The sequence below is a fragment of the Halichoerus grypus genome, chromosome 4, assembly GCF_964656455.1.
Source record: "Halichoerus grypus chromosome 4, mHalGry1.hap1.1, whole genome shotgun sequence".
Taxonomy (NCBI): domain Eukaryota; kingdom Metazoa; phylum Chordata; class Mammalia; order Carnivora; family Phocidae; genus Halichoerus; species Halichoerus grypus.
In genome coordinates, this window is record NC_135715.1 from 157,156,714 (window position 1) to 157,182,883 (window position 26,170).

The following is a 26,170-nucleotide window of genomic DNA, read 5'->3' on the forward strand; positions in this document are numbered from 1 at the left end:
AGATGGGAGAAGTCTTTTTCCTTATTTCTCCTAGGGAGAATTAAACCTCTTATTTTTAGTCTGTATTTGCCCTTACATTATATATCTGGATCTGTTTAAGGTTGGAACTCCTTGAAGCACTGAAAATTTTAGAAGCAACCAAAATTCAAAGCTATTATTTTTACATCTGGAGTAGGAAGAGAAGTGGAGTAGCCAGAAAGGAAGCCAGGGATGTAGACAAGAGCCATGGCCACATGTGCCAAAAAGCCTGGACTCTATTCAGCTGGTAGTGGGAAGCCAGTAAAGCTTCATAGCAGGGAGTCAGACTTATATTTTAGGTAAATCCCTCTAGCTACAATGTGGAGAGAGTATGGACATTAGAACATGCTACAAGGTCACTATAATCAAATTCATATGGTATTGGATCAGAACAGATAACCCAAAAGTAGACTGAGTATATGTGATAATTTAACATATGACAAGAAGGATAATTCAATTCAGTGAGAAAAGAGTAGATTATTTAATGAAGAAAAAAAAAAGCAGCCCACCATCTTATTTAAAAAATTTTATATAAATGCTTGTATACACATATAAATTAAATTCAAAAATAAAGTATAGAAAGACCAAATACTTAAATGTTAAAAAAAATCTTGCAAGAAAAGGTAGGAGATTACATGTACAACCTAGGGGTTGGAAAGTGCTGAAAAGAGAGACATACTTGATTATATGAAAATTAATATATTATATAGGCAACAGATATAAAATCAATAAACAATAGCCTGGAAAAATATTAAAGCTGATGACATAGTAAGGATAACATCTATAATATACTGGTTGGGTTTTCTGAGAAGCATGTGGCATTAGAGGTGAAAGATTTATTGGAAAGTAACACATGTGGAGGGAAAAGGGAGAAGCAGGATTGGACAGGAAGAGTTCAGATACAGACATGACAAAAATCTCAACCAGCCCAAGGGGCAGCTGGAACAATGATTGCCTGTTGGAGGAGTCCTGCCTTGGTGGAAATGGCTAGGGCCCACTGACTGGAAATTGCCCAGAGAAGAGAAGAGCTTGTCCTCAGCTATCAACACTTCACTCATTCGCTGGCAAGGGGCTGCCCCAAGAAGAACATGACCTTGGCTCAAAAGTTGAGGAGAACCCTGAGTAACTGAACAGCTGAAGGCTGTCAGTGAACCATATGCCTTGAAGCTGGAGAGTGAGCCTTTTACTGAAGCAGGATCTGAGTGTGGGATCTCTGTGTTTGCTATAGAACTCTTACAAACCAAGAAGAAAAAAGGCATTCAGTCCAATGGAAAATTACTCAAGGCACATGTGTGGACTGAGTCCAAATGACCCAGAAACATTTGAAATGATGCTTAGTAATCTGGAAAGTGAAATTAACATAACAATGGAATCTAACTTTATACCTATAAGATAGGCAGAAATTATTGAGAGCTACAATACCTATTAAGGTAAAATGTGAAGTGCTGTAATTCTTTGGGAAATCCATCTAGCATTATCTATTAAAATTAAAAATACATACAACCTTAGACCTAAAAAATTCTACTCTTGGGAATTTGTTTTATGGAAATTAAACAACTGGTTCATAAAACCATGTGTGCAAAAATGATAATTACAGTGTTGTTTGTAGTGGTGAAAAACTAGACATAAATTGAATACCCCAAATACAGCAATGCCTAAATGAATTATCATATATCCATACCATAGAATATTTGCAGTTATTAAAAGAACAAATTAGTAGATGCAGATAAGGTGGGGATTCTTACCAGGTATTGTTGAGAAAAAGAAGTGAGAAAAAGAAGATGCAGAACAGTATGTATAAAATACATCTGCCCACCTCTTCTTTTTTTTAGTAAATCAAACAATGACAAACACACACACTTTCTCTACACACGTGCATGCACACACACATGAATGTACACTAAAGCTGAAAAGATGCTTTAACTTGGCAACTTAGGTTGTTAATTTGAGTTACCTTGCAAGGAGTGGGAGGGTTGATGTGCATGGAGGAGGAGAGAAATGTTTAAGACAGGTAAAAGAAAAAATTATACCAAAAGGAGCATGCATTGATCATACTTAGGCTGCCATTTCGAAACCTAACAAGAAAGACAGAAACAGAGGCTTATATAGGTTATAGGAAAGAAAGAAATGAGAAAAATATGTCACAGAAATAGAAATAACTATACACAATTTTTGGATATCCAAAAATTTTTAGTTTTTACTAGTTTAATAGATGCCAGGAATGTTTATTTGCTATATAAATCAAGTAGTATCTGGCCATATGGACCAATAGCATGGTTGTAGAAAGTGTAGGGCTTTCAGTAGACTTATGTATCTGTATCAGTTAAAAGAGACTTGGTTATACTACAGTAACAGATGACCCCCAAATCTAAGAGGCTTACCACAGAGGTTGCTTTCTTGAACATGTTACACATCCATTGTAGATTGGCTTGAGCTCTGCTCCTTGCCATTTTCACTTAGCATCTAACCTCTATCTGGTAACCAATTAATCTTGTGGCAGAGGAAGATGAGATCATGGTTAAGCATGCACTGGCTCTGTTCAGAAGGGGCTTTCATTCATCTTTCATTGGCTAAAGCAAATCCATAACAGACTGAGCCTGCTGTTAACCAGTTGAGGAGGCATAAACCCTTCCACAGGGAGGATTAGTGAGCATCCCCATGAGTATGAAGATTGTCTTTAAAACAAAGAGTGTTAATGAAATATTTCCATGTGAGTCATACCTAATGGATGCCATTAATGATTGGTGAGTATGGAGAATTAAGATAAGAAATAAGAGGGGTGCCTGGGTGGCTCAGTCAATTGAGCATCTGGCTCTTGATTTTGGCTGAGGTCATGGTCTCAGGGTCCTGGAATTGAGCCCTGAGTAGGGCTCCGTGCTTAGTGGGGAGTCTGCTGGAGGATTCTCTCTCCTTTCCCTCTGCCCCTTCCCCCACTCTCTCTTTCTAAAATGGATAAATAAATCTTAAAAAAAAAAGGACGAGAAATAAGAGGGGTGTCTTATTGGCTCAGTTGGAAGAGCATGCGACTCTTGATCTCAGGGTTGTGAGTTCAAGCTCCACATTGGGTGTAGAGATTACTAAATAAATTTTAAGATGAGAAATAAGAGAAAATACTTTTTTCTAATTAAATGCTATTTTTTCTCATCTACTGGGTGTACAGATAAGAAGTACTCCTTTTGGGCACCTGGGTGGCTCAGTTGATTAAGAGTCTGCCTTTGGCTCAGGTCACGATCCCAGGGTCCTGGGATTGAGTCCCACATCGGGCTCCCTGCTCAGCGGAGAGCCTGCTTCTCCCTCTCCCTCTGCACCTCCCCCAGCTCATGCTCTCTCTCTCTCTCTCTGTATTTCTCTGTCTCAAATGAATAAAAAAAAAAATAAAGAAGTACTCCTTTTGACTTTAGTTTCAATCACAGATCACACACCATTATTTACATTTACAGAAAACAAACTAAAACCTGTTTAATCCATATTTTGAAGACAGGAAAAATTAAGGCATATGGAAAAAGTAAGATTCTATTTTTCATATATTTTATTTTTCTGAAGTTTATGTTTACAGGAAATATAACATCTATCAAAAATCAGAAAAATATCCTTTCCTTTAGAAATGATAGTCTAAAAATAACGACATTCTGTGTTTTTTTCCTAGAGTTTAAGTATGGCTCGTAAGGAATCTTCCAAATAAATTCTATATGCAGTTACCAGTTTAGTTACTACAATCCCATTTTGGTTAGGAAAAAATTTAAAGAAAGCTCTAGAACCTCTCATTACACTAAATGTAGTATTGCACAATGTTTGTTGTTTATTATCCTACTTCACAGTTTAAGTTAAATTTCAGTTCTTTGCTGCTGTTTAATATTTTAGATGATTCCTGCAACATGCCTTTATCTCCCCCAATCTTTCAAAAACAATTGTGACATCATCTGAAGTTTCACCAGTACATTTCATATAGAACAGAGAATGGCAAACATCCCAAGTGCAGTTCAGCAGCTGCAGCTCCTCTACTGTGGATGAGGGAAGAAGTAGTTGTCTCCATGATGACCTATATGAGTCAGTGAGGGTGGGAACTGGGGGATTCTCACAGGGGTTAATGACCGAGGAAATGCTAGCAATCCAGTTTTCACTAGACATTTGGCCTCAAATGGATTTTTTTTTTAAAGGACTCACTTTTTATGGCTTTTCATTTTGTAAAGGGGGTAAACTTGCATTATGCTTAATGAAAGAGCTATGTACCCGAAAACTCATGGGGAACTAAAAATGCCTCACAGAAGAGACCATACTTTATTCTTGTTTTACACTTCAGAAAATGCATTACAATTTTGTGTTTATTTAAATATTGCACTCTGCTTCTTCCTCCCAAAGACTTGAAGTAAAATGCAACAAAGGCATATCAATAAGGTTAACAAAATAGGTATAAGACTCATATATCATGACCCAAAGGGAATGCATTAGGGAAAGAAATATCACTCTTCATTTTCTTCCAATGGGTCCTAAGATGCTAAAAAAGCATTAATAGGGGCGCCTGGGTGGCTCAGTCGTTAAGCGTCTGCCTTCGCTCAGGTCATGATCCCAGAGTCCTGGGATCGAGCCCCACATTGGGCTCCTTGCTCAGCGGGAAGCCTGCTTCTCCCTCTCCCACTCCCCCTGCTTGTGTTCCCTCTCTCGCTGTGCCTCTCTCTGTCAAATAAATAAATAAAATCTAAAAAAAAAAAAAAAAAAAAGCATTAATAAACCTTATGTCTTGGCATAAATTGGAGGTCCTTAGTTTCCTAACACATGCAGATGAATTAGATTTGGGGTATGTACCTGGATGGGGAGAGGATGAGGAACCAAACTTATATTTACTCCTGCATTGCAAGGGTCAGGCATCGGGAGTGTGTTTCATTTGAAGAGGTTTCTATTATAACTTCATACCTGGAAAAGATCCAATCATCAAATAAAATGAAGAAGAGAAACAAGTTTTCATGTGGCTTCATTGGTGCCATTCCAGTGGTAGTTTTCATAAATGCCTCTGTGGTTTCTGCATTAGTGTGGACCATAATGATGACATGAGCTCCATCTTCAGGATCCATGTCAAAGTCAGTTAATACAGGGGCGCCTGGGTGGCTCAGTCGTTAAGCGTCTGCCTTCCGCTGGGGTCGTGATCCCAGTCCTGGGATCGAGCGCCGCATCCCTGGCTCCCTGCTCAGCGGGAAGCCTGCTTCTCCCTCTCCTACTCTCCCTGCTTGTGTTCCCTCTCCCGCTGTGTCTCTCTCTGTCAAATAAATACATAAAATCTTAAAAAAAAAAAGTCAGTTAATACAGAGAAAATAAATCAACACTGCCTATTTTATTTTATTTTATTTTTTTAACACTGTCTATTTTAAAAAGACATTGGCCTTGCACATACAGACTGTTCCCAGATGATTTACCTGGGGCTCCTAATCCTGTATCTTAGCCTTGGGGTCTACATGATTCCCGAGAGGGAGAGTTAATGGACAGACACCCAGGCATCCGGCTTTCCTGCTGGTATAGAAGTTTCCCAACATGTGAAGGAAGCAGCAGCTTTTGGACATTGAAGAACATTGGCTGTAATTAAAGATTTCTTAAATGTATTGCCTTTCAGTACTTCGAAGATTTATTAACCTGGGGAATCTAGATCTATTCTAAACAATTTGTAACTTCTCATTTTTGTAGGACCACTATCATGGCGTGGATTACTTGTACCTTTAAATAAAATTAGTTGACTTTTATGTTTCAGTTACTGAAATTTCCTACTTAATTGCTAACATAAGGGACAAAAGAATACCTTTGAAGAGAAAAAAACTTGAATTTTAAGAGGTTGTATTTAGTTTTGCTTATCTTTTATTGCCTTCGTATATATTTATTCTACTATAACATTTATACTACAAATTACCCTGCAAATTGTTTTCTTGAGCTAGCAAATTGAAATGATTATTATGTGTATTGGAGAGTGTTATGAATGAATATAAGGATATATGACTCATTTGAAAATGCCATACTCCTATTCAGTGCATCTTTGAACTTATCAGGAGAACTGACTTTTAATATCAAAATATCCTTTCCTACACATATGTGAACAAGAGGATAAATGTGTTTCCTCACACACTGATAAATCTGTCAGCTTCATACTCCATCATGATGACATAAAGGTAATGCTGTTGTTAAGATGAGAGGGTGTCATGCCGAATGTGAGTGGTCCCAAACCTGTGGGAACGGCTCTTCCTCCACGACGTCATTGGACTTGCACCTTATGAAAGCCTCATGTAGCAGGAAGAGTACAAGCTTCGAAGTCACTGACTGGGACAGTCAAATCCTGGTTCCATCACTTCCTTTTGGCTCTAACTCTGAGCAAGCTTATTGACCCTTTTGATCCTTAGTTTCCTTATCTGTAAAGTGGAGCTCTGGTCACTGATTCTGGGCTATGTATTTTCAGGGTTGCTGGACCTGATTAGGTTCCTCTCAGTTGTCTTCCAGTCCAATTCTCAATTTCAGGTTACTCCAATTTATAAGCATCCTTCTGCTTTTGCAACTGCTTACTTTGGATCTGTTCTGATTTCTGCCCTAGGATGGAATTCTAGGATCCCAGAAGATGAGAAGTCCTATAGTGTGGGCAGTGACAAAGCCATTTTTTTAAAAAAATAAAAAATGGTTTTTTATTCAGTCAGAGGATTGCAAAGGTGAAGATTCTGTCCACAGATATTTATCGAGCACCCACTCTATGCCAGACATGGTCCTGGGACCTAGAGATAAAGCAATGAACAAAATCTTTTGCACATGGAGAATTCATTCTCCATGTTAGTGGGGCAGAGATAGGAGGTCAGTAAGACAATATATAAGTAAACAATTCCATGGACAGGACAGTTTATTCATAGTGATAAAATCCTATGAGAAAGCAAAATGGAATAATATAAGTAACATGGTATGTGTGTGGGGTTGAAGGAGCAACTTGAGATTTGTGATCAAAGAAGACCTTTCCGTGGTGGTTACATTTGAATTGCTCTTATTATTCATTACTCTTATTCACATCCTTTTCCCTTCCCCTCACCCCAGCTTCCAATTTGCCAATCAAGTGATTGCTGCCTTATTTGGTGAAAGGTTGAGAGGCAAGAATTGTGGGTGATATTAATTTGGAAAGGGGGGATTATTATTATTATTATTTTTTAAATTTTATTTTATTATGTTAGTCACCATACATTACATCATTAGTTTTTGATGTAGTGTTCCATGATTCATTGTTTGTGTATAACACCCAGTGCTCCATTCAATACGTGCCCTCCCTAATACCCATCACTGGGCTAACCCATCCTCCCACCCCCCTGCCCTCTAAAACTCTCAGTTTATTTCTCAGAGTCCATAGTCTCTCATGGTTTGTCTCCCCCTCCGATTTCCCCCCTTCATTTTTCCCTTCCTACTATCTTCTTCTTCTTCTTCTTTTTTTTAACATATAATGTATTATTTGTTTCAGAGGTACAGGTGATTCATCAGTCTTACACAATTCACAGCACTCACCATAGCACATACCCTCCCCAGTGTCCATCACCCAGCCACCCCATCCTCCCACCCCCACCACTCTAGCAACCCTCAGTTTGTTTCCTGAGATTAAGGATTCCTCATATCAGTGAGATCATATGATACTTGTCTTTTTCTGATTGACTTATTTCACTTAGCTTAATACCCTCTAGTTCCATCCACGTCATTGCAAATGGCAAGATTTCGGTTTTTTTGATGGCTGCATAATATTCCATTGTATATATATACCACATCTTCTTTATCCATTCATCTGTTGATGGACTTCGTGGCTCTTTCCATAGTTTGGCTATTGTGGACATTGCTGCTATAAACATTGGGGTGCACGTACCCCTTCGGATCACTACATTTATATCTTTGGGGTAAATACCCAGTAGTGCAATTGCTGGGTCGTAGGATAGCTCTATTTTCAACTTTTTGAGGAACCTCCATACTGTTTTCCAGAGTGGCTGCACCAGCTTGCATTCCCACCAACAGTGTAGGAGGGTTCAGAAAGGGGGGATTATTAATGGAGGGGTAGGAATGTGACAATAGCTGCTGACTTAACCAAATCTGATTAAACCTTTCAGTCTTGGGAATGCGGCCAGAGTAGAATCTGTCCCCAGGTAGGAGAAGATTCAGTGGGTGGATCTTTTTTTTTTTTTTTTTAACTGCAAATATGAGTATCAGGAAAAGCCTACTGAGCTTATGCTAGAAGAAAATAGTATGAAAGACTTGTTAGATTAGGGGCCAACCATTTTCTCAAAGCAGAATGAATTACATAATAGCCTTTATGAACAGATGCTCAGAATAAAGGATTTAGTACAAGGTGTGTATGTGTGTGCGCATGTGTGTGTGTGTGAACGAGAGAGTTTGAGAGAGAGAGAAGCTGAGACTGTGTGTGTTTGCCTTCACATGAGGGTGAGAGAGAAGGCTGCTAAGGGAGGGAAGAGATAAAAGTCCAACTGGATAGCATCTAGTTGAAACAAAAAAATTTTGTACACTTATATGCTGTACTTTCTAGCAGCTTCTTCTTCTTTTGCTTCTTCTTTTTCGAAGATCACCGACCTTAAATGTTAATAAGGTGACACTGATTTTAATACTTTAAAAAACCAAATTATTATCAGAATTATATATACAAACCTGTAGGATGGGAAGTCTTTGTAGATGACATTAATATTGGAGAACAAGATAATGAGTAAGATAACTGTCATTTACATTTCTTTGAGGACAACCCAAGAATGTTATTTTTATAAGGGTAACAAAGAAAAATGAAGCTCTGAAATAACCATATAAAGACAAAAGTAAAACATAGTAATAGTTGAATATCAAAGAAAAAAATGATAGCCTAAAATAGGTTATATTTGTGAGGATAGCAAGTAAAGATATTTCCTGTAGAAGAGAGGTAAGGATTCCTTGAACTAGTTAGTGGAGATGAAGGACATGTATGGTTGTTTTAAGTCTGGGGGACCTTTTACTTTCTTCTGGGGGTAATAAAGGTGGGTCACTTGAAAAGGAAACTTTGATTTTCCCTTCCTGTCTTTTACATAGGAGAAAGAAAGAAGAGAGCATTTGCTATTACAGATGCAGTAGAATCTCACTAGAGGGTGGTGTTGGTTCTAAAACCAGAGGTTGCTAATCTGCAGTACATTCATTACTGGGCTGCATTTATACTTAAAGAAAAGGTAAACTTGAGTTTTCTCAGTCTTACCTAAAAGTTGGTAAATGTCAAGTCTGAAACCTCTCAAGGGCCTTAACCAGTTCTGACTGCTTGCGGCCCCAGAGGAGAGAGATAAAGGAGCTGAGATTACAGGAGGAGTTAAGTGGCAGATTCTAATTTCAGCTCCTGCACGAAGTAGTAGACAAGAAACTAAAGCTTCCCAGGCCTTCATCTCATCTGTAAAATAAAAAGGCTGTCCTAGATGATCCCTTAATCTCCTTGCGTCTCTAAAATTCTGAAATTCTAACAAATTCTGGGTCTTAAAGGCTGAAGAATTTCTGATATTCTTGGACAGCCAAAGGAATTTGTATCATCTCAAATTATCAAATTATTAACAATCAAAATATAATTAATGTTATAAATAAGGTATAATATAGATTTGGATATTAAAAAGCCTTTAAACCAAATCATCGTTTTCTGTCCTACTAGGGAACCTCACAGCCATCTTTTACATCTACCTGAGCATTCTGTGGTAAATTACAGTGACATTGCATTATCTAAAGATATATCTCTGCTTGGTTGCTAACTTGCTGGAAATAGCAAAATATGCTTATATAGGATTATCCAGAGAAAGTAGGTTGAACCATTATCAAATAGGGATATTTTAGGATAGAATAAATCCCCCACCTCATCTTGTACTTAATCAACATCCATCATATCTATGCTTTGCTAGGAGTCACTCTCCAGAGGGATTTAGTTGGTTTAGTTGCCTATTACCCTCACCTCTTTCATCTGATTCCCTTTCCTTGTTATGTTTAGTCACATTGCAGAATGAACTGAAGATCATTTTAAGAAGCTCCAGGGCCCCAGTAAACCCTAGTTTATCTCTACATGGACTTGACTTCAAAGGGTTGGTGTGAGAGCCTGCAAACCCCTGATGGTGCGAAGCTGCGCTCTGTCACCTCAAACACTTTGACGTTAGGGCTCAACACCAACTTTCCTCCAAATTGCTTTGCTTTGCCAAAGGTTTCCTTCCCTCGCCCCCTCCCCCATCCCCGGATTTTGTTGCATCTTCAGGCCCATTTCGAATATCTAAACTTCCTAAAACGTACACGAAGCGCCTGCGGGTGCGCACACGCGCGCGCGCTCACACCTTCGCTCGAGTACACGAGCCGGCTGGGCCGGCTCCCAGTTACAGAACACATTCTTCCATTCTTCGCGCTCGGGCACACCCCTTCGCAGTGGGGATTGGTCGGGCCGACCCCTCCTCGGCGACGCTAGGCTCCTAAGAGGCTCAGACGCCTGCCAATCCCCACGGGCTGTCAAAACAAGTCTTCCCTCCCTGTCACAACAGAGCGGAGTGGAGGCCGCCGCCGCCGCCGCCGCCGCCGCCGCCGCCGCCGCCGCCGCACTTCCTGGGGCCGCTGCGCCGCCGTCCGCGGGCAGGTGGCGGGTGCTACGGGCCGCGGACGTCCGGCTCCGGCCCCCCTCAGGCCGCAAGCGTCCCGGCCTCCGAGGCCGCCCGGCGAGGCGCCCGGTGCCTTTTGTCTGGCGCAGAGCGGGCGTTTGCATCACATTTCGGACACCTCCCTCTCCCTTTCGCCTCTCCTTCTCCCTCCCGCTCACATCTCCTTCCCCATTCCCGCCGCCGTACCCCAGCGGACTGCCGGCCTCCTGGACCAAAGCCCGCGGACGTCTCTATACAAGCGATGTCTCTTCTCCAGAAAGTTGCCGCCGCCGCCGCCCCCGGGCGGTGAAACAAAGTCTGGCAGAGCCGCCTCCGGGTGCAGGAGCGCACTCGTGCCCAGAGGCTGGACTCCGCTGCCGGGCGTGCCGTCTCCCCCAGAGAGCCCGAAACGCCGGCCATGGCCGAGGGCGCGGCGGGCAGGGAGGGTCCCGCGCCGCCGGACGCAGCCGGATGTGAAGACGACCCCCGAGTGGGTCCGGACGCCGCCTCCGGAGAAGGCGTGGCTGTGGCCCCTGGGGGCAGGTGGAGGGACCGTCGCAGCGGGGTCGCGCTGCCGGGCGCTGCAGGGGCCCCGGCTGACAGCGAGGCCGGCCTCCTGGAGGCTGCGCGGGCGACCCCCCGGCGCAGTAGCATCATTAAGGTAAGCGAGGCCGCGCCGCCCCAGGAGCTTGGGTGTGGGTGGTGAGTGGGTCCGGGATCCAGGCAGGATGTACGGTGTCGGAGGCATCGCAGGCTCGGCATTGTTTTCTCCCACCTCCCTCATTACCAAACCTTCCTTCCTCGTCCGGAGATTCCCAGACTCAGCTCTTGGCCGTGAGAAGCAGAAGTCACTTTCTTTTTTTTTTTTTCCTGACAGCAGAGGAAAAGTTCCGCTCTGCGTCTTTGCGTTTTGATAGATGCTTTCCCTCATTTTCTCTGAAAGCTTCACTAAACCGTTGATGCTTCGAAAAAGGAAGGATTCAATGTAAATGCAGACCAGGGATGGTTGTGCATTGCTCTCCAGAGAAAGGTTAGCCCCCACCCCCAGCCCCCTCCCCCCCGCACAGTAAAGGAAATGCACGGTTTACCCTCAAGTGAAACACACACACACACACACACACACACACACACACACACACACACACCCCAAACAGCCCCCTCCCCAACCCAAAAACAACCCTCCAGACTCAAACGGTCCCGAAATCCCAAGAAGCGTGAACTTTCCCGGTAGACAAGCAGAGTTTTCAGCGGACCCTCCGGCCAAGTGGAGAGCGATGGTGGAGCCCTGAGTTTCTGCACTGCAGAAAGAGTGAGCAGAAAGCAATCAATCCCCCAAGCATCATCCCTGGTCTTTGTGGTTACCGTTGCATGCAGGGAAAATGCTTCCCCACCCCTCAACCACCAGACAAGATTTCTCTTCATCTCTTTGGCAAGAAATTTGTAAGCCTCTCTCTCCCTTATCTCTTTCTGTCTTCCTTCCACTTGGGGCTTCTTCCGTTTGAGATTTCATCTTTTGGGTGCATGACACGTGGTAAGGTACCCTGGAAGTCACTCTCCCACAGGCTTTGGAAAAGGGCCTCTTAGCATAAATGAATGTGAGTAATCATGTGCATGTGAAATTAAAATTGGTTTTGGTAGAATGAGTAGTCAGTATGGAACTGTGTATGTACGTGTGTGTATATATATATATCCAAAGATGATAGTGAAAGATGGACTTGGAGCTTCTTACTATTTTCAATTTACTTGGTGTGCTAATACATTCAAGACCCTTGTTCAGAGTTAAACTGTGTAACCACCTCATAATGCATGTCTCTTTCTCAAACTCAAACTCCCCTTGCCAGTCTGGGAAGACTGTGCCCACAGTGCATCTACCCAGCTCCAAGTATTGTCTAGGCTTTTCCCCAACACTGACACATGGAAGTTTAAAACCAACAGGAAGATTTCTATATAAAAAGAAGAGTGGGTGGTAGTTGCAAATGACTTGTAGTAGTTTTTGTTATTTTGTGCCTTTTAGATTATGTGAAAAGGAGTGTGCTATTCTGGGTGTGAATTTGGATAGAAAAGAAATGATCACTTTTTTTTCTTTTAACCCACAGGTCAGAAAGCATATTATTTTGAAACTTAAAAAACAGCACAATTAGGGAACAATTACATTTTGGATTCTAAGATATTGATACAACATGAGGTCCTGTGCTGTGAAAACAAACACCTGAAGATAGTTTAAAATAGACCATCATAAAAAACGGTAGGCTCTATAGTGTTGTAAAAAATAAAAGTGACAGAGTGTAAGGAATATACAAATTCTTGCAACTAAATTTGTAATTTTTAAATTGTATTATGTGCTGGTTTATATTCTCAAAAGGGCCCTTGCTGAGTAATTGTGCCTCTTTTGTTTTGAAGTTCATTTTTTGTGACAAAAAAGAGGGAGGCAACAGAATATCAACTTGATTTTTTCCCTATTTAATAGTAGAATGAGCATTTAATAAATGGCCTTTATAATTAAAGATACTAGAAAATGAAGTGAATTGTTATTATTATTTTAAATTAGGTTTTATTGAAAAAGTAATGTAAGCATATGATAAAAAAAAAATCAAATGTTACGAAGGAGCATGAAGGGAAGACTCCCAGCCACTCCACACTCCCACTTACATAGTCTGCCCCCATAGCTGTTAACACTTTCTTAAGTATCCTTCCAGAAATATTCCATGCATATGTAAGCATATGTATCTGTATATATCTGTGGTGAGTTATGGACGTTCTTGATTTATATAATAAAATTTAAATAAAGTTTACAGGCCTCATATTTTCAAATTTGCTCCAAATGTTTTTGATTCCCTGTGGGTTGTCCAAAATCATTGTGACGTGTGAGTTAATCTTCAGGAATAACCTGGAAGGTCATTGATGGGCAGGGTCCTCAGGGTCTGTTCCCAGAGACCTTTATTCCCTTCCAATGGGGAAAGAAGCAGGTGATGGGGTTCTGTTCCACACAATCTCTGAGATCAAGGACCTTTCTGTTTACATCTTGAATCTGCTGCCCCATGGTTAGTTCACTTTAGCAAAGTAAAAAGGAGAGTCTCTAAAAAAGGTCTAGATCCTATAAGAAATACGTAGCACATATTCTATATTGAGAGAAAAATGCATTTTTCAGAGTCTGGCCAAGGATTCTTTTTATTTGCATTAAAACATACACAGAAAAGAAAGCCTTTAGTACATTTTATATTAATCAAACTATTAAATTTTCTCTGATTGTTCCAAATAGCCTTAGTATAGTGATAATTCATATTCATGATCATAACTCTGAGCCACTGAAAGATTGTGAATCATCAAATATTAAATTATTTTCAGCTCAGTTTAGGATATTGTTTCTATTCTAATTATTTGACTGCTAATTCTCTATTAACTTGAATATTAGAAAAATCAGAATAGTGCATTCCTTTATCATGCCAGAAAACAGACTATCTTGCATATTAATAAAAGAAATGTCTTGTATATTAACAAAAGGAATGTTTTCAGTAAATTTGCCCTCTCTAATTTGTGAAAACATGGTTTTAGTTGAGAAAACAATTTCCTTCTGAGCTGACGAAGTCAATAACAACATTTATCTTTACACATCTTTGTAAAGTCTTCTTTCTACTATAGTTGTGTTTCTTCCCTTATATGCCAAGTCCTAAGTTTTAAAAAATTTAATAGGAGACTTAAACTAGGTTTTCTTTAATCCATCCATTTTTTCCCTATGTTTTTCTGTGTGATTATTTTTGGTAGCATTGACACTGACAAATGCTGCCTGTTTTTGGTAAGTGCATTGTTGAATGCCACAATATTGCAATAGACTCCATCTTAATTGCTTTTTGATGACTTGTGGTTTAAAATGACAAGTTAGTTACATGCAAGACTGATAATATCTAACAATTATGTACTATTCTGCATGTGAATATATTTCTTTTTAAGAAATTAGACCATTTTTCTATCTAATATTTGATATCAACCTTATAGGTTTAAAATATTTAACACTTTAAATTGTAGTTTATGGCTCTTAAACTCCTTAATGTTTTGGAAATAGAAAGCAGTGTAGCTCATTCCTTATACTAGATGATGGGAACTGGGTTACATACATGTTTTCAGAATAGCAGTTGATTTTTCTTCCATTATATGTAAAGTATTGAAGGTTTCTACTTTTTCCCTTTCAATTCTACTTAAGTATGAATTCTCTAGAAGAAATCATCATTTGGATCTCATGGACATAGGTTTGTGGGAGGAAGATAGGATCTGGAAATGAGGTGTTGATACCAGCACTGGAACAGCTAAAGTAATCGCTTTGGTGTTTTTTGTGTCATTATTTTGTGTCATGGCCATTCTCATTTTGTCACGTTCATTGTGGAGCTGGTATAGTGGGTTTCTGAGCCTTCGCTTCAAAGATACGCCTTGGGCAACTGTTGATGCATATCAAAATTATGACTATCTTCGGAGGGGCAAGAGGAATTTTATTCACATTTACCAAGTACCGCCTACTATGAGTCAGGTGCTAAACTAGGGGCTTTTTATACATTATGTCACTTAATCCTCACAGCAAACCCTCTAAAGGAGAGAAAAGAGGCACAGAAAGCTACTGGTACAATGTGGAGTTAGGGTTCATACCCATGTCTGCTTAACTCCAGAATTTGTGCTCTTATGCTGACTCTCAGAGGCAGGGAGTCCACAATCTGCAAATACTTTCAATTCACAAGTCATGAATACAATAGGAACATATAAGAGAATGGCAGAAGAGTCTGAATCTTGGGCCTTATGGCTTGTGGGGGAAAATTATCCTTTCTCTGCTCCCCCACTTCCCGACCCAGAACACCTCAAGATGGATGGCTCTAGGAAGGGATGGCAAACCTTTCTGTCTTTGGTAATTTTGTGAGGCCTGAACTGTATTTTAAAAGGCAGAGCAATTTGTCAGGTGTTCAACTTGTCATCAATAAATGGAGTGCACATCTATTGTTTTATACCAGGCCACTTCTCCCATGCCCCTAAAAGCAGTCGGGTTTGTGAGGGGTTGTACTCTCTTTTAGACTGATACAGAAAGGGAACAAGTACCCGGGGCATAGGAATATGTAGTATTCCAGGAGAGTGATGAAATAGGGGCTCTTAAGTTGGAGCTCTGAAAGCATCTTGTTCCTATAATAGGGTACAATAGACAAAATTTATTGTGATTATTGAGTATGCTAAAAGTGATCATGAGGGACGCCTGCATGGCTCAGTCGGTTAAGAGTCTGCCTTTGGCTCAGGTCATGGTCCCAGGGTCCTGGGATCCAGTCCCACATCGGACTCCTTGCTCAGCAGGGAGCCTACTTCTCCCTCTGCTTGTGCTCTCTCTCTTTCTCTGGCAAATAAATAAATAAGTAAATAATCTTTAAAAAAAAATAAAATGATCATGAAAATTTTCACTAAATGGTCAACTTCTATAACAACAATTTTTTGTCTTATTTTAAATTGTCACCAATGTACTATGTATCTCAGCTAACACTTGATGGCAACAAAATAATAGTATGATGAAGTATTGGAATAGTTCCTTGGATTGAAAATTGAATTTGATTTGTCATTTTATTTGTAATATCTTACGTGTAAGTGTTTAAGAGAGATATAATCTAGTTTATTTTCAACTATACCATTTTAACTCATTTCACTAATAATTAATCTAGCATTACTTTGAGAAAAGTGGGATTGTACATGGTGAATAGAAAGGAATCATTATTTATATTATCATTAACACTCCAGGGAGAAGAAAGGCAGGTTAAATTTGAAAACAATGCAATCCATCTAAAGCAAAACAAAACAATCTAAAAACTAAACTATTTTAGAAAGTGTGCTTAGTTTCCAAAGATCTCTTAATTCCTATTTGTAAATTTACAAAAGTGTATAGCAATTACAGGCAAGGATGTTGTGTTTTTCCTTAACAATACAACTTTGTATTCAAAAGATTAAAACACCTTTGAAAGATAGTATCTACTTTGTTAATTCTTTCATGCTGACCTCTTCAAGAGCCTTTTAAAAGATGCTAAGTCTATATTAGACTAAGCATGGGCAATATGCATAGGTTGGCAAACTTGTATTATTGTGTGGTACAATGTGATGGTTAGAAATGATTGTGAGATTGTATTCAGAATACCTTCTCTTTGAGGTGCTGAGGGAGATAAATGCACATGGAAGGCAAAAAGAGACAAAAGAACACCAAGATTTCAAGGCAGAACTCTAGAAAGTTGGACCTGATCACCTTGTAGGGGCATTCCCCTAAGGCACAAGTGATTTCAGACCAAAGTAGGCCAAATAGCTTGTGTGCTTAAAACCCTCACCCCATATCCCAGTTCTGACAGCCAATGATGAGGGTGGGCTGCTCAGGAGCACAACTCTTAGGGACAGAAAGTAAGGAGTCAGCAGGCGGAGAGTGCGTTCCCTACAAGCCTCCCTTGACTCAGGCTGGGTTAGGGTCTGGTTCAGAAAAAGGGCACCTGTGTTGGAAGAACCAGTGCAAAAGGCACTAGTTCTGACCCCCTTCAGGTCAACTCTTGATGTTGGGTTCAGCACAAAGAGAGAACACCATGCTATGTGCACTCTGACCTTTCTCTCCTTTGAAAGCTTTGCTTCCATAAAACATAGTCCGTCATTGTCCTTGAACTTGTAATTTCTTAATTATCCTGACTAATTTTTGGAGGACACGGTGGAGGAGGACCTAGGAGTTTGTGCTCCCTCTAGAGGCTGACATATAAGATGCAAAGACATCTTCAGCATTTGGTGAACTGTTTTTAAATATTTTGAAACGATTGATTCTCTGCTATAATTAAATATTACATATTTAGAAATCTTATTAATAATTCAATAGATTTCTTTTTACATTTAATCTAATAGATAAAACATCTTGAAGAGATTTTCCTATTGAGACATTTTCTTTATAATAAAAGCAAAAGCTTATATAACTTCTATTATAGTCTGGCATTGTTCTAAGCACTTAATGTGTGTTAATTTAGTCAAACCTCACAATAACCATGAGGTGAGTATTTTTTATTATTATCTCCATTTTAATAGGTGGAGAGCTAAGTGACTTGCCCAAGGTCACATAGGTAGCAAATGGCCAAGGCAGGAAATAGACTCAAATAGTCTAGCTCTAGAGGTTCCTTTAATCTTTATGTTATACATCCTCTTAAATAATATTGATTTAAACCTTAACCACTGTGGATGAAATGGCAGACATTTTATGCTTACCTTAAAAACTAAGTTTAGCTGACAAATTTAAAAGAAGTGATTCTGAAAAACAGTTTTGGGAAGCTCTTAAGGATTATTTGAATACATTTTTAAAATACATTTTTAAAGTTTTATAACCTTTCATGTAAAATACCTATGACTTTACGTTAGTATTGTATTCCACCTTACCTTGAGAGGAGTGGAACTCCTATTAGCATTTTACTCTTTGACCAGAATTAGCATCTTTACCATGAGACATAGCTTGTGATCCAACTTTGGTATAAATTACACAGGCTAAGGAATGGCTTGTTACTTAATCACTGTAATTTGATATGATTTATTTTATAGTTTGATAGTTTTGTCTTCCAGTATCAATAAATCAATAAGGAGTCTTTGAGTTTTTAACCCAAGGAAGTTGTAATTTTGTTAAGTGGTAGTGTATATGATGTTGTATGATTGAGATTTCCTTCCAATTACATTTGAGGTAAGTGTAGTTACTCACACATAGGAGGGCTTGGCAAATATTTGTGGAATTCCATTAAACTGAAAGTCTATGTAGTTATTTATTTTATTCTTCTTATTCTTATTCTTATTCTTATTCTTATTCTTATTCTTATTCTATTTTGGTGGGAGATAGAAATTCCAAATATGTGGGAAATTCAAATACATGATTATGTCAAGAAATTACTGTGCTTATGGCTGCTTTATTGTGTTAAAGGTAATGAGTCTGTTCTGCTGTTCAGAGATATAGTGTGGTGACCAAATGGTACTCAGAGGTTTGTCTCCATCACTTGGAGACTGGCTAGGTATTAAAGGCATAGTCAGCTCTTCTGCTGAAACATCCATATGTTAGTTTTTATTATCTATCTGCAGTTATGTTAAATTGTTATTATTTTTAAAGATTTTATTTATTTATTCATTTGAGAGAGAGCATGAGCAGGGCGGGGGTTGGGGAGAGGAGCAGAGGGAGGAGCAGAGGGAGAGGGACAAGCAAACTTCACACTAAACGTGGAGTCTGATGCAGGGCTCGACCCCATAACCCTGAGATCATGACCTGAGCCGAAATCAAGAGTTGGCTGCTTAACAGACTGAGCCACCCAGGCACCCTGCAGTTATGTTAAATTATTGAAAAGACATTGGACCTTGGCTTTTTCTTTCTCTTTCTGTTTTCTTATTGCAGCATTTGCACTATAAGATATTTGGTCACATTCTCTTAAAGTGGATTTTTTTTTGAAAGAAAAAAATAAGGCTTTCCCCAAACATCTGAAACATAAAGGAATATTTTCCCTATACTTTCTTATGTTCAGTAAGTATGGGATCAAGCAAGTTTTGTGATAAATGCAGTGGTGTGTGTGTATGTGCATAGTGTGTACACGCTTGTGCTAGACACAATGGAAGTCAGAAGCCTCAATAGCAGATGACCTTTTGATCCTATAGCTGTCTGTCCTACATCTGGAGTGATAGTCTTTATCCAAAGACAAGTTTGTCACAAAAGTAGCTGCAAGGGCTATGAGAAGTCATACTCAGAAGTGTTAGCAGTTAAACTTGACTAGACGCTGAGAATTTTGGAGTTTGAGAGAGAAGAGAAAAAGAAGGATCAGGGTGCGTTAGAGGGGAATGGAGTCAGATGGGACCATATTTATAAATGGACAGGGTAAATGGCTTAACATATGTCTCTTCACTTGGATCATTCTGCCAGAAGTTGTTCATTTGGGAATTCAGGTTTTTTAGATTTTGATGGCTTTTTGGTTCTTCTGGAGAGCCTTTTAACTAATTAACACCTCACACCTTAACACACCTGACAGTAATTGCTGGGCACAAAGCCCTTTGAGCTCAGAGATTCCTGGGAAGGATCTAGGAAGGATTGGTCTGGGTTGTTGGTCAGAATGCTTGGCATTAAAGATGAGTTTTGTCTCCTTTGCTGGTTTTCTAGCCACAGCCCCAGGAAAGTCCGAGGAAATTCTTCATTGTTGTACCCTCAGCATGACAGTTTCACCAATACAGAGAAATGGCTTCTGACAAACAAGTCAATATAGAAGTTAGTATAACAAGATGGGGTAGTTGGGAGTGCTGGAATTAACTATCACAGCTCAAAACAAAAATCTGACATTTTACAGCTTCAGGGGACCACGAACTGTTGTGTTTAGCCACTGGTTCTGGTCTTATAGAGAAGTTGATTTCACTACTGCCCTTGCCCATCTCTCTATCCCAGGCTAAATAAGAGGAGGACTGGGAGGGAAAAGGTAATCTTGGAGTGGTGTTATGGTTCCTGAAGAGCCTGTTCCTTCCACTTTCCTCATCGGGGGGATGGGGGGGGGGATGGCTCATGACCTTTTCTGAGTCAGAGAAAGAAAGGACTGGAAGAATGTGTAATGGTGGTGGCATCCAACAGTCTCCCTCTCTACCAGGTCTCCATATAAGTTGGGACTGATGCTCATCTCCTCTCTGGAAGGTACTCAGTTCCTCTCTGTAAGGGATCATCAGAGCCCCTAATACTGTCCTGGGTGTTCAGAAAGGGAACACTATAGAAGATGGCCAGGAGTCTTGCTGGTGCCCCACCCAAAGAAGCCATTTGGGTAGAGGGACTCTTAACAAAATACTGGGGCAGGGGCTGGGTGAGGGGTAAGAGGAGGACGTCAGTGTCCAAGTCAGACCTCTAACAGCAGGATGATGAATATGCAGGGAAGGAGGAGACTGTGGAGAACCAGCAACTCCAGAGAGTTTGTATTTGGATGCCTGCCTCACAGAGAGTGCCAAAGGTCAGTTTAGTGTTAACCTAAGGAGCAGAGAAAACTAACCCAGTGAGGCCTGCAACATCCCTCTGGGATTATCTATGGAAGACCTTGGCCTCTCCTATCCCTCCTCCAGCTGAGCTCTAGGAGGGAAGTGCAGAGAGGAAGAGAAAGGGAGAAGTGGGTAGAGTAGACCCACCCCCAGCTCCAACCACTATAACCGCCATTCTAGCTTGCCTTGTGGGTAATGGGGTAAAGAAGAGGACTTTGAATTGAGCATGAGATTGAAGTATTAAAATGAATAGGACTGAGTTTTGTTTTGTTTTGTTTTGTTTTTTAATTTTATTATGTTATGTTAGTCACCATACAATACATCATTAGTTTTTGATGTGGTGATCCACGATCCATTGTTTTCGTATAACACCCAGTGCTCCATGCAGTATGTGCCCTCCTTAATACCCATCACTGGGCTAACCAATCCCCCCTCCCCCCTCCCCTCTAAAACCCTGTTTGTCTCTCAGAGTCCATAGTCTCTCATGGTTCATCTCTCCCTCCAATTCCCCTTCCTTCTCCTAATGTCCTCCATGCTATTCCTTATGTTCCACAAATAAGTGAAACCATATGATAATTGACTTTCTCTGCTTGACTTATTTCACTTAGCATAATCTCCTCCAGTCCCAACCATGTTGATGTAAAAGTTGGGTATTCATCCTTTCTGATGGCTGAGTAATATTCCATTGTATATATGGACCACGTCTTCTTTATCCATTCATCTGTTGAAGGGCATCTTGGCTCTTTCCACAGTTTGGCTATTGCGGACATTGCTGCTATGAACATTGGGGTGCATATGGCCCTTCTTTTCACTACATCTGTGTCTTTGGGGTAAATACCCACTAGTGCAATTGCTGGGTCATAGGGTAACTCTATTTTTAAATTTTTGAGGCACGTCCACACTGTTTTCCAAAGTGGCTGTACCAACTTGCATTTCCACCAACAGTGTAAGAGGGTTCCCCTTTCTCCCCAACCTCTCCAACATTTGTTGTTTCTTTCCCTGTCCATTTTTGCCATTCTAACTGGTATAAGGTGGTATCTCAATGTGGTTTTGATTTGGATTTCCCTGATGGCTAATGATGATGAACATTTTTTCATGTGTCTGTTAGCCATTTGTATGTCTTCTTCAGAGAAGTGTCTTTTCATATCTTCTGCCCACTTTTTGACTTGATTATTTGTTTTTTGGGTGTTGAGTTTGAGAAGGTCTTTATAGATCTTGGATACCAGGCCTTTATCTGTAGTGTCATTTGCAAATATCTTCTCCCATTCTGTGGGCTGCCTCTTTGTTTTGTTGACTGTTTCCTTTGCTGTGCAGAAGCTTTTTATCTTGATGAAGTCCCAAAAGTTCATTTTTGCTTTTGTTTCACTAGCTTTTTGGAGATGTATCTTGAAAGAAGTTGCTGTGGGCGATGTCAAAGAGGTTACTGCCTATGTTCTCCTCTAGGATTTTGATGGATTCCTGTCTCACATTGAGGTCTTTCATCCACTTTGAGTTTATCTTTGTGAATGGTGTTAGAGAATGGTCGAGTTTCATTCTTCTGCATGTGGCTGTCCAATTTTCCCAGCACCGTTTATTGAAGAGACTTTTTTCCATTGCATGTTTTTTCCTGCTTTGTCAAAGATTATTTGACCATAGAGTTGAGGGTCCATATCTGGGTTCTCTATTCTGTTCCATTGGTCTATATGTCTGTTTTTGTGCCAGTACCATGCTGTTTTGGTGATCACAGCTTTGTAATATAGCTTGAAATCGGGCAACGTGATGCCCCCAGCTTTGTTTTTCTTTTTCAACATTTCCTTGGCGATTCGGGGTCTTTTCTGATTCCATACAAATTTTGGGATTGTTCCAGCATTTTGAAAAATGTCATTGGAATTTTGATCAGGATGGCATTGAAGGTATAGATTGCTCTGGGTAGCATAGACATTTTAACAATGTTTATTCTTCTGATCCATGAGCATGGAATATTTTTCCATCTTTTTGTGTCTTCTTCAATTTCTTTCATGAGTGTTCTGTAGTTCCTAGAGTAGAGATCCTTTACCTCTTTGGTTAGGTTTATTCCGAGGTATCTTATGGTTTTTGGTGCTATTGTAAATGGAATTGTTTCTCTAATTTCTCTTTCTACAGTTGCGTTGTTAGTGTATAAGAAAGCAACTGATTTCTGTGCATTGATTTTGTATCCTCCCACATTACTGAATTGCTGGATGAGTTCTAGTAATTTGGGAGTGGAGTCTTTTGGGTTTTCCACATAAAGTATCATGTTGTCTGCGAAAAGAGAGAGTTTGACTTCTTCTTTGTCAATTTGAATACCTTTTATTTCTTTTTGTTGTCTGATTGCCTTTGCTAGGACTTCTAGTACTATGTTGAACAATAGTGGTGAGAGTGGGCATCCTTGACGTGTTCCTGATCTTAAGGGAAAGGCTCTCAGCTTTTCCCCATTGAGGATGATATTTGCTGTGGGTTTTTCATAGATGGATTTTATGAACTTGAGGAATGTTCCCTCTATCCCTATACTCTGAAGAGTTTTAATCAGGAAAGGATGTTGTATTTTGTCGAATGCTTTTTCTGCATCAATTGAGAGGACCATATGGTTCTTCTTCCTCCTCTTATTAATGTGTTCTATCACATTGATTGATTTGCAAATGTTGAACCACCCTTGCATCGCGGGGATAAATCCCACTTGGTCGTGGTGGATGATCCTTTTAATGTATTGTTGGATCCTATTAGCTAGGATTTTGTTGAGGATTTTGGAATCCATATTCATCAGGGATATCCGTCTGAAATTCTCCTTTTTGATGGGGTCTTTGCCTGGTTTGGGGATTAAGGTAATTCTGGCCTTATAGAATGAGTTTGGAAGTTTTCCTTCTGTTTCTATTTTTTGAAACAGCTTCAGTAGAATAGGTATTATTTCTTCTTTGAATGTTTGGTAGAATTCCCCAGGGAATCCATCAGGCCCTGGACTCTTGTTTTTTGAGAGGTTTTTGATCACTGCTTCAATCTCGTTACTGGTTATTGGCCTATTCCGGTTGTCAATTTCTTCCTGTTTCAGTCTTGGCAGCTTATAGGTTTCCAGGAAGGCCTCCATTTCATCCAGATTGCTCAGTTTATTGGCATATAGTTGTTGATAATAATTTCTAATAATTGTTTCTATTTCCTTGGTGTTAGTCGTGATCTCTCCCCTTTCATTCATAATTTTATTAATGTGGGTCCTTTCTCTTTTCTTTTGGATAAGTCTGGCCAGTGGCTTATCAATCTTATTAATTCTTTCAAAGAACAAACTTCTAGTTTCGTTGATCTGATCTACTGTGTTTCTGGTTTCTAATTCATTGATCTCTGCTCTAATTTTAATTATTTCTCTTCTAATGCGTGGCTTAGGCATTGTTTGTTGCTTTTTCTCTAGTTCTTTAAGGTGTAGAGTTAGTTGGTGAATTCGGGATTTTTCTGTTTTTTTGAGTGAGGCTTGGATGGCTATGTATTTCCCCCTTAGGACCACCTTTGCAGTATCCCATAGGTTTTGGACCAATGTGTTTTCGTTCTCATTGATTTCCATGAATTGTTTAAGTTCTTTGATTTCCTGGTTGACCCAAACATTCTTGAGCAGAGTGGTCTTTAGCTTCCAAGTGTTTGAATTTCTGCCAAATTTTCTTGTGATTGAGTTCCAGTTTTAAAGCATTGTGGTCTGAGAATATGCAGGGAATAATCTCAATCTTTTGGATCGGTTGAGACCTGATTTGTGACCCAGTATGTGGTCTATTCTGGAGAAAGTTCCATGCACACTTGAGAAGAATGAGTATTCTGTTGTTTTAGGGTGGAATGTTCTGTAAATATCTATGAGGTCCATCTGGTCCAATGTATCATTCAAAGCTCTTGTTTCCTTCTTGATTTCCTGCTTAGATGATCTGTCCATTGCTGAGAGTGGAGTATTGAGGTCTCCTATAATTAATGTATTGTTATCAATATGACTCTTTATTTTGGTTAACAGTTGGCTTATGTAGGTGGCTGCTCCCATGTTGGGGGCATAGATATTTACAATTGTTAGATCTTCTTGTTGGATAGACCCTTTAAAAATGATATAGTGTCCTTCTGTGTCTCTAATTACAGACTTTAGTTTAAAATCTAATTTGTCTGATATAAGAATTGCTACCCAGCTTTCTTTTGAGGTCCGCTGTCATGGAAGATGGATCTCCATCCCTTCACTTTCAGTCTGGATGTATCTTTAGGTTCAAAATGAGTCTCTTGTAGGCAGCATATGGATGGGTCCTGTCTTTTTATCCAATCTGCAACCCTGTGCCGTTTTATGGGAGCATTTAGGCCATTCACATTGAGAGTGATTATTGAAAGATATGAATTAATTGTCATCATGTTGCCTGTGAAGACGTTGTTTTTATAGATTGTCCCTGTAAATTTCTGTTGTAGATCACTCTTGGGGTCTTTCTCCTTTTATAGAACCCCCCTTAATATTTCTTGCAGGGCCAGCTTAGTGGTCACATATTCTTTCAGTTTCTGCCAGTCGTGGAAGCTCTGCATCTCTCCATCCATTCTAAATGACAGCCTTGCCAGATAAAGTATTCTTGGCTGCATGTTCTTCCACTTAGTACCCTGAATATGTCTTGCCAGTCCTTTCTGGCTTGCCAGGTCCCTGTGGATAGGTCTGACGTTATTCTGATGTTCCTTCCTCTGTACATAAGGAGTCTCTTCCCCCTAACTGCCCTTAAGATGGTTTCCTTGGTTCTAAGATTTGCAAGTTTTACTATTACATGCCGGGGTGTTGGCCTGTTTTCCTTGATCTGGGAGGGGTCCTCTCTGCCTCTAGGATGCGAATGTTTGTTTCATTCCCCAGATTAGGGAAGTTCTCAGCTACGATTTGCTCAAATACATCTTCTAGTCCTTTCTCTCTCTCCACTCCCTCCGGGATTCCAATTATTCTGACATTGGAACGCTTCATGGTGTCACTTATTTCTCTGATTCTATTTTCATGGATTCTGAGTTGTTTTTCCCTGGCCTCCTCTTTTCCCTTTTTATCTATTATATTGTCTTCCAGGTCGCTTATTCGTTCTTCTGCCTCACTTACTCTAGCTGTTAGATTATCTAGATTGGATTGGATCTCATTGATAGCATTTTTAAGTTCTGCCAATTCACCTTTCATTTCTGCCCTTAGAGACTCTATGTTGCCATTAATTGATTTCTCCATTCTAGCCATTGTCTTCACAATTGCTAGCCTGAATTCCATCTCCGACATCTTGGTTATATCTGCATCCATTTGTAAATCTGCAGCATAAGTCATAATCTCTGAGTCTTTTCTATTTTGGGGGCTCCTCCTCCTAGTCATTCTGTTGATGGGTGTTTGAGGGAATGTATAGAGTCCAAATTATTGACCAGAACCCAAGCAAGATGCACCTGTTTTCTTGGGACCTTAGGGTTGCTAGCCTCTTGTTTTCCCAGCCTGTCTTCTGGGCGAGGGGCCTGCCACGCTGTTACTCAGGCAACCCTGCTTGGGCGGAGTTGCCCTGCCGCCCTGTGGCAGGGGATGGGCTCAGCGGGAA

General features: G+C 40.1%; 1 protein-coding gene across 1 annotated transcript in view; it reads left to right on the plus strand.

Moving 5' to 3' along the window:
* Window positions 1-10,577: 10,577 nt before the first annotated feature.
* Window positions 10,578-26,170, plus strand: part of PLCL1 (phospholipase C like 1 (inactive)) — a 336,573-nt gene continuing 320,980 nt past the window's right edge. Inside the window, exon 1 of the mRNA XM_078071152.1 lies at window positions 10,578-11,292. Within this exon, the coding sequence (XP_077927278.1) occupies window positions 11,050-11,292 (243 nt within the window). The 5' untranslated portion in view covers window positions 10,578-11,049. The remainder of the gene's footprint in view (window positions 11,293-26,170) is intronic.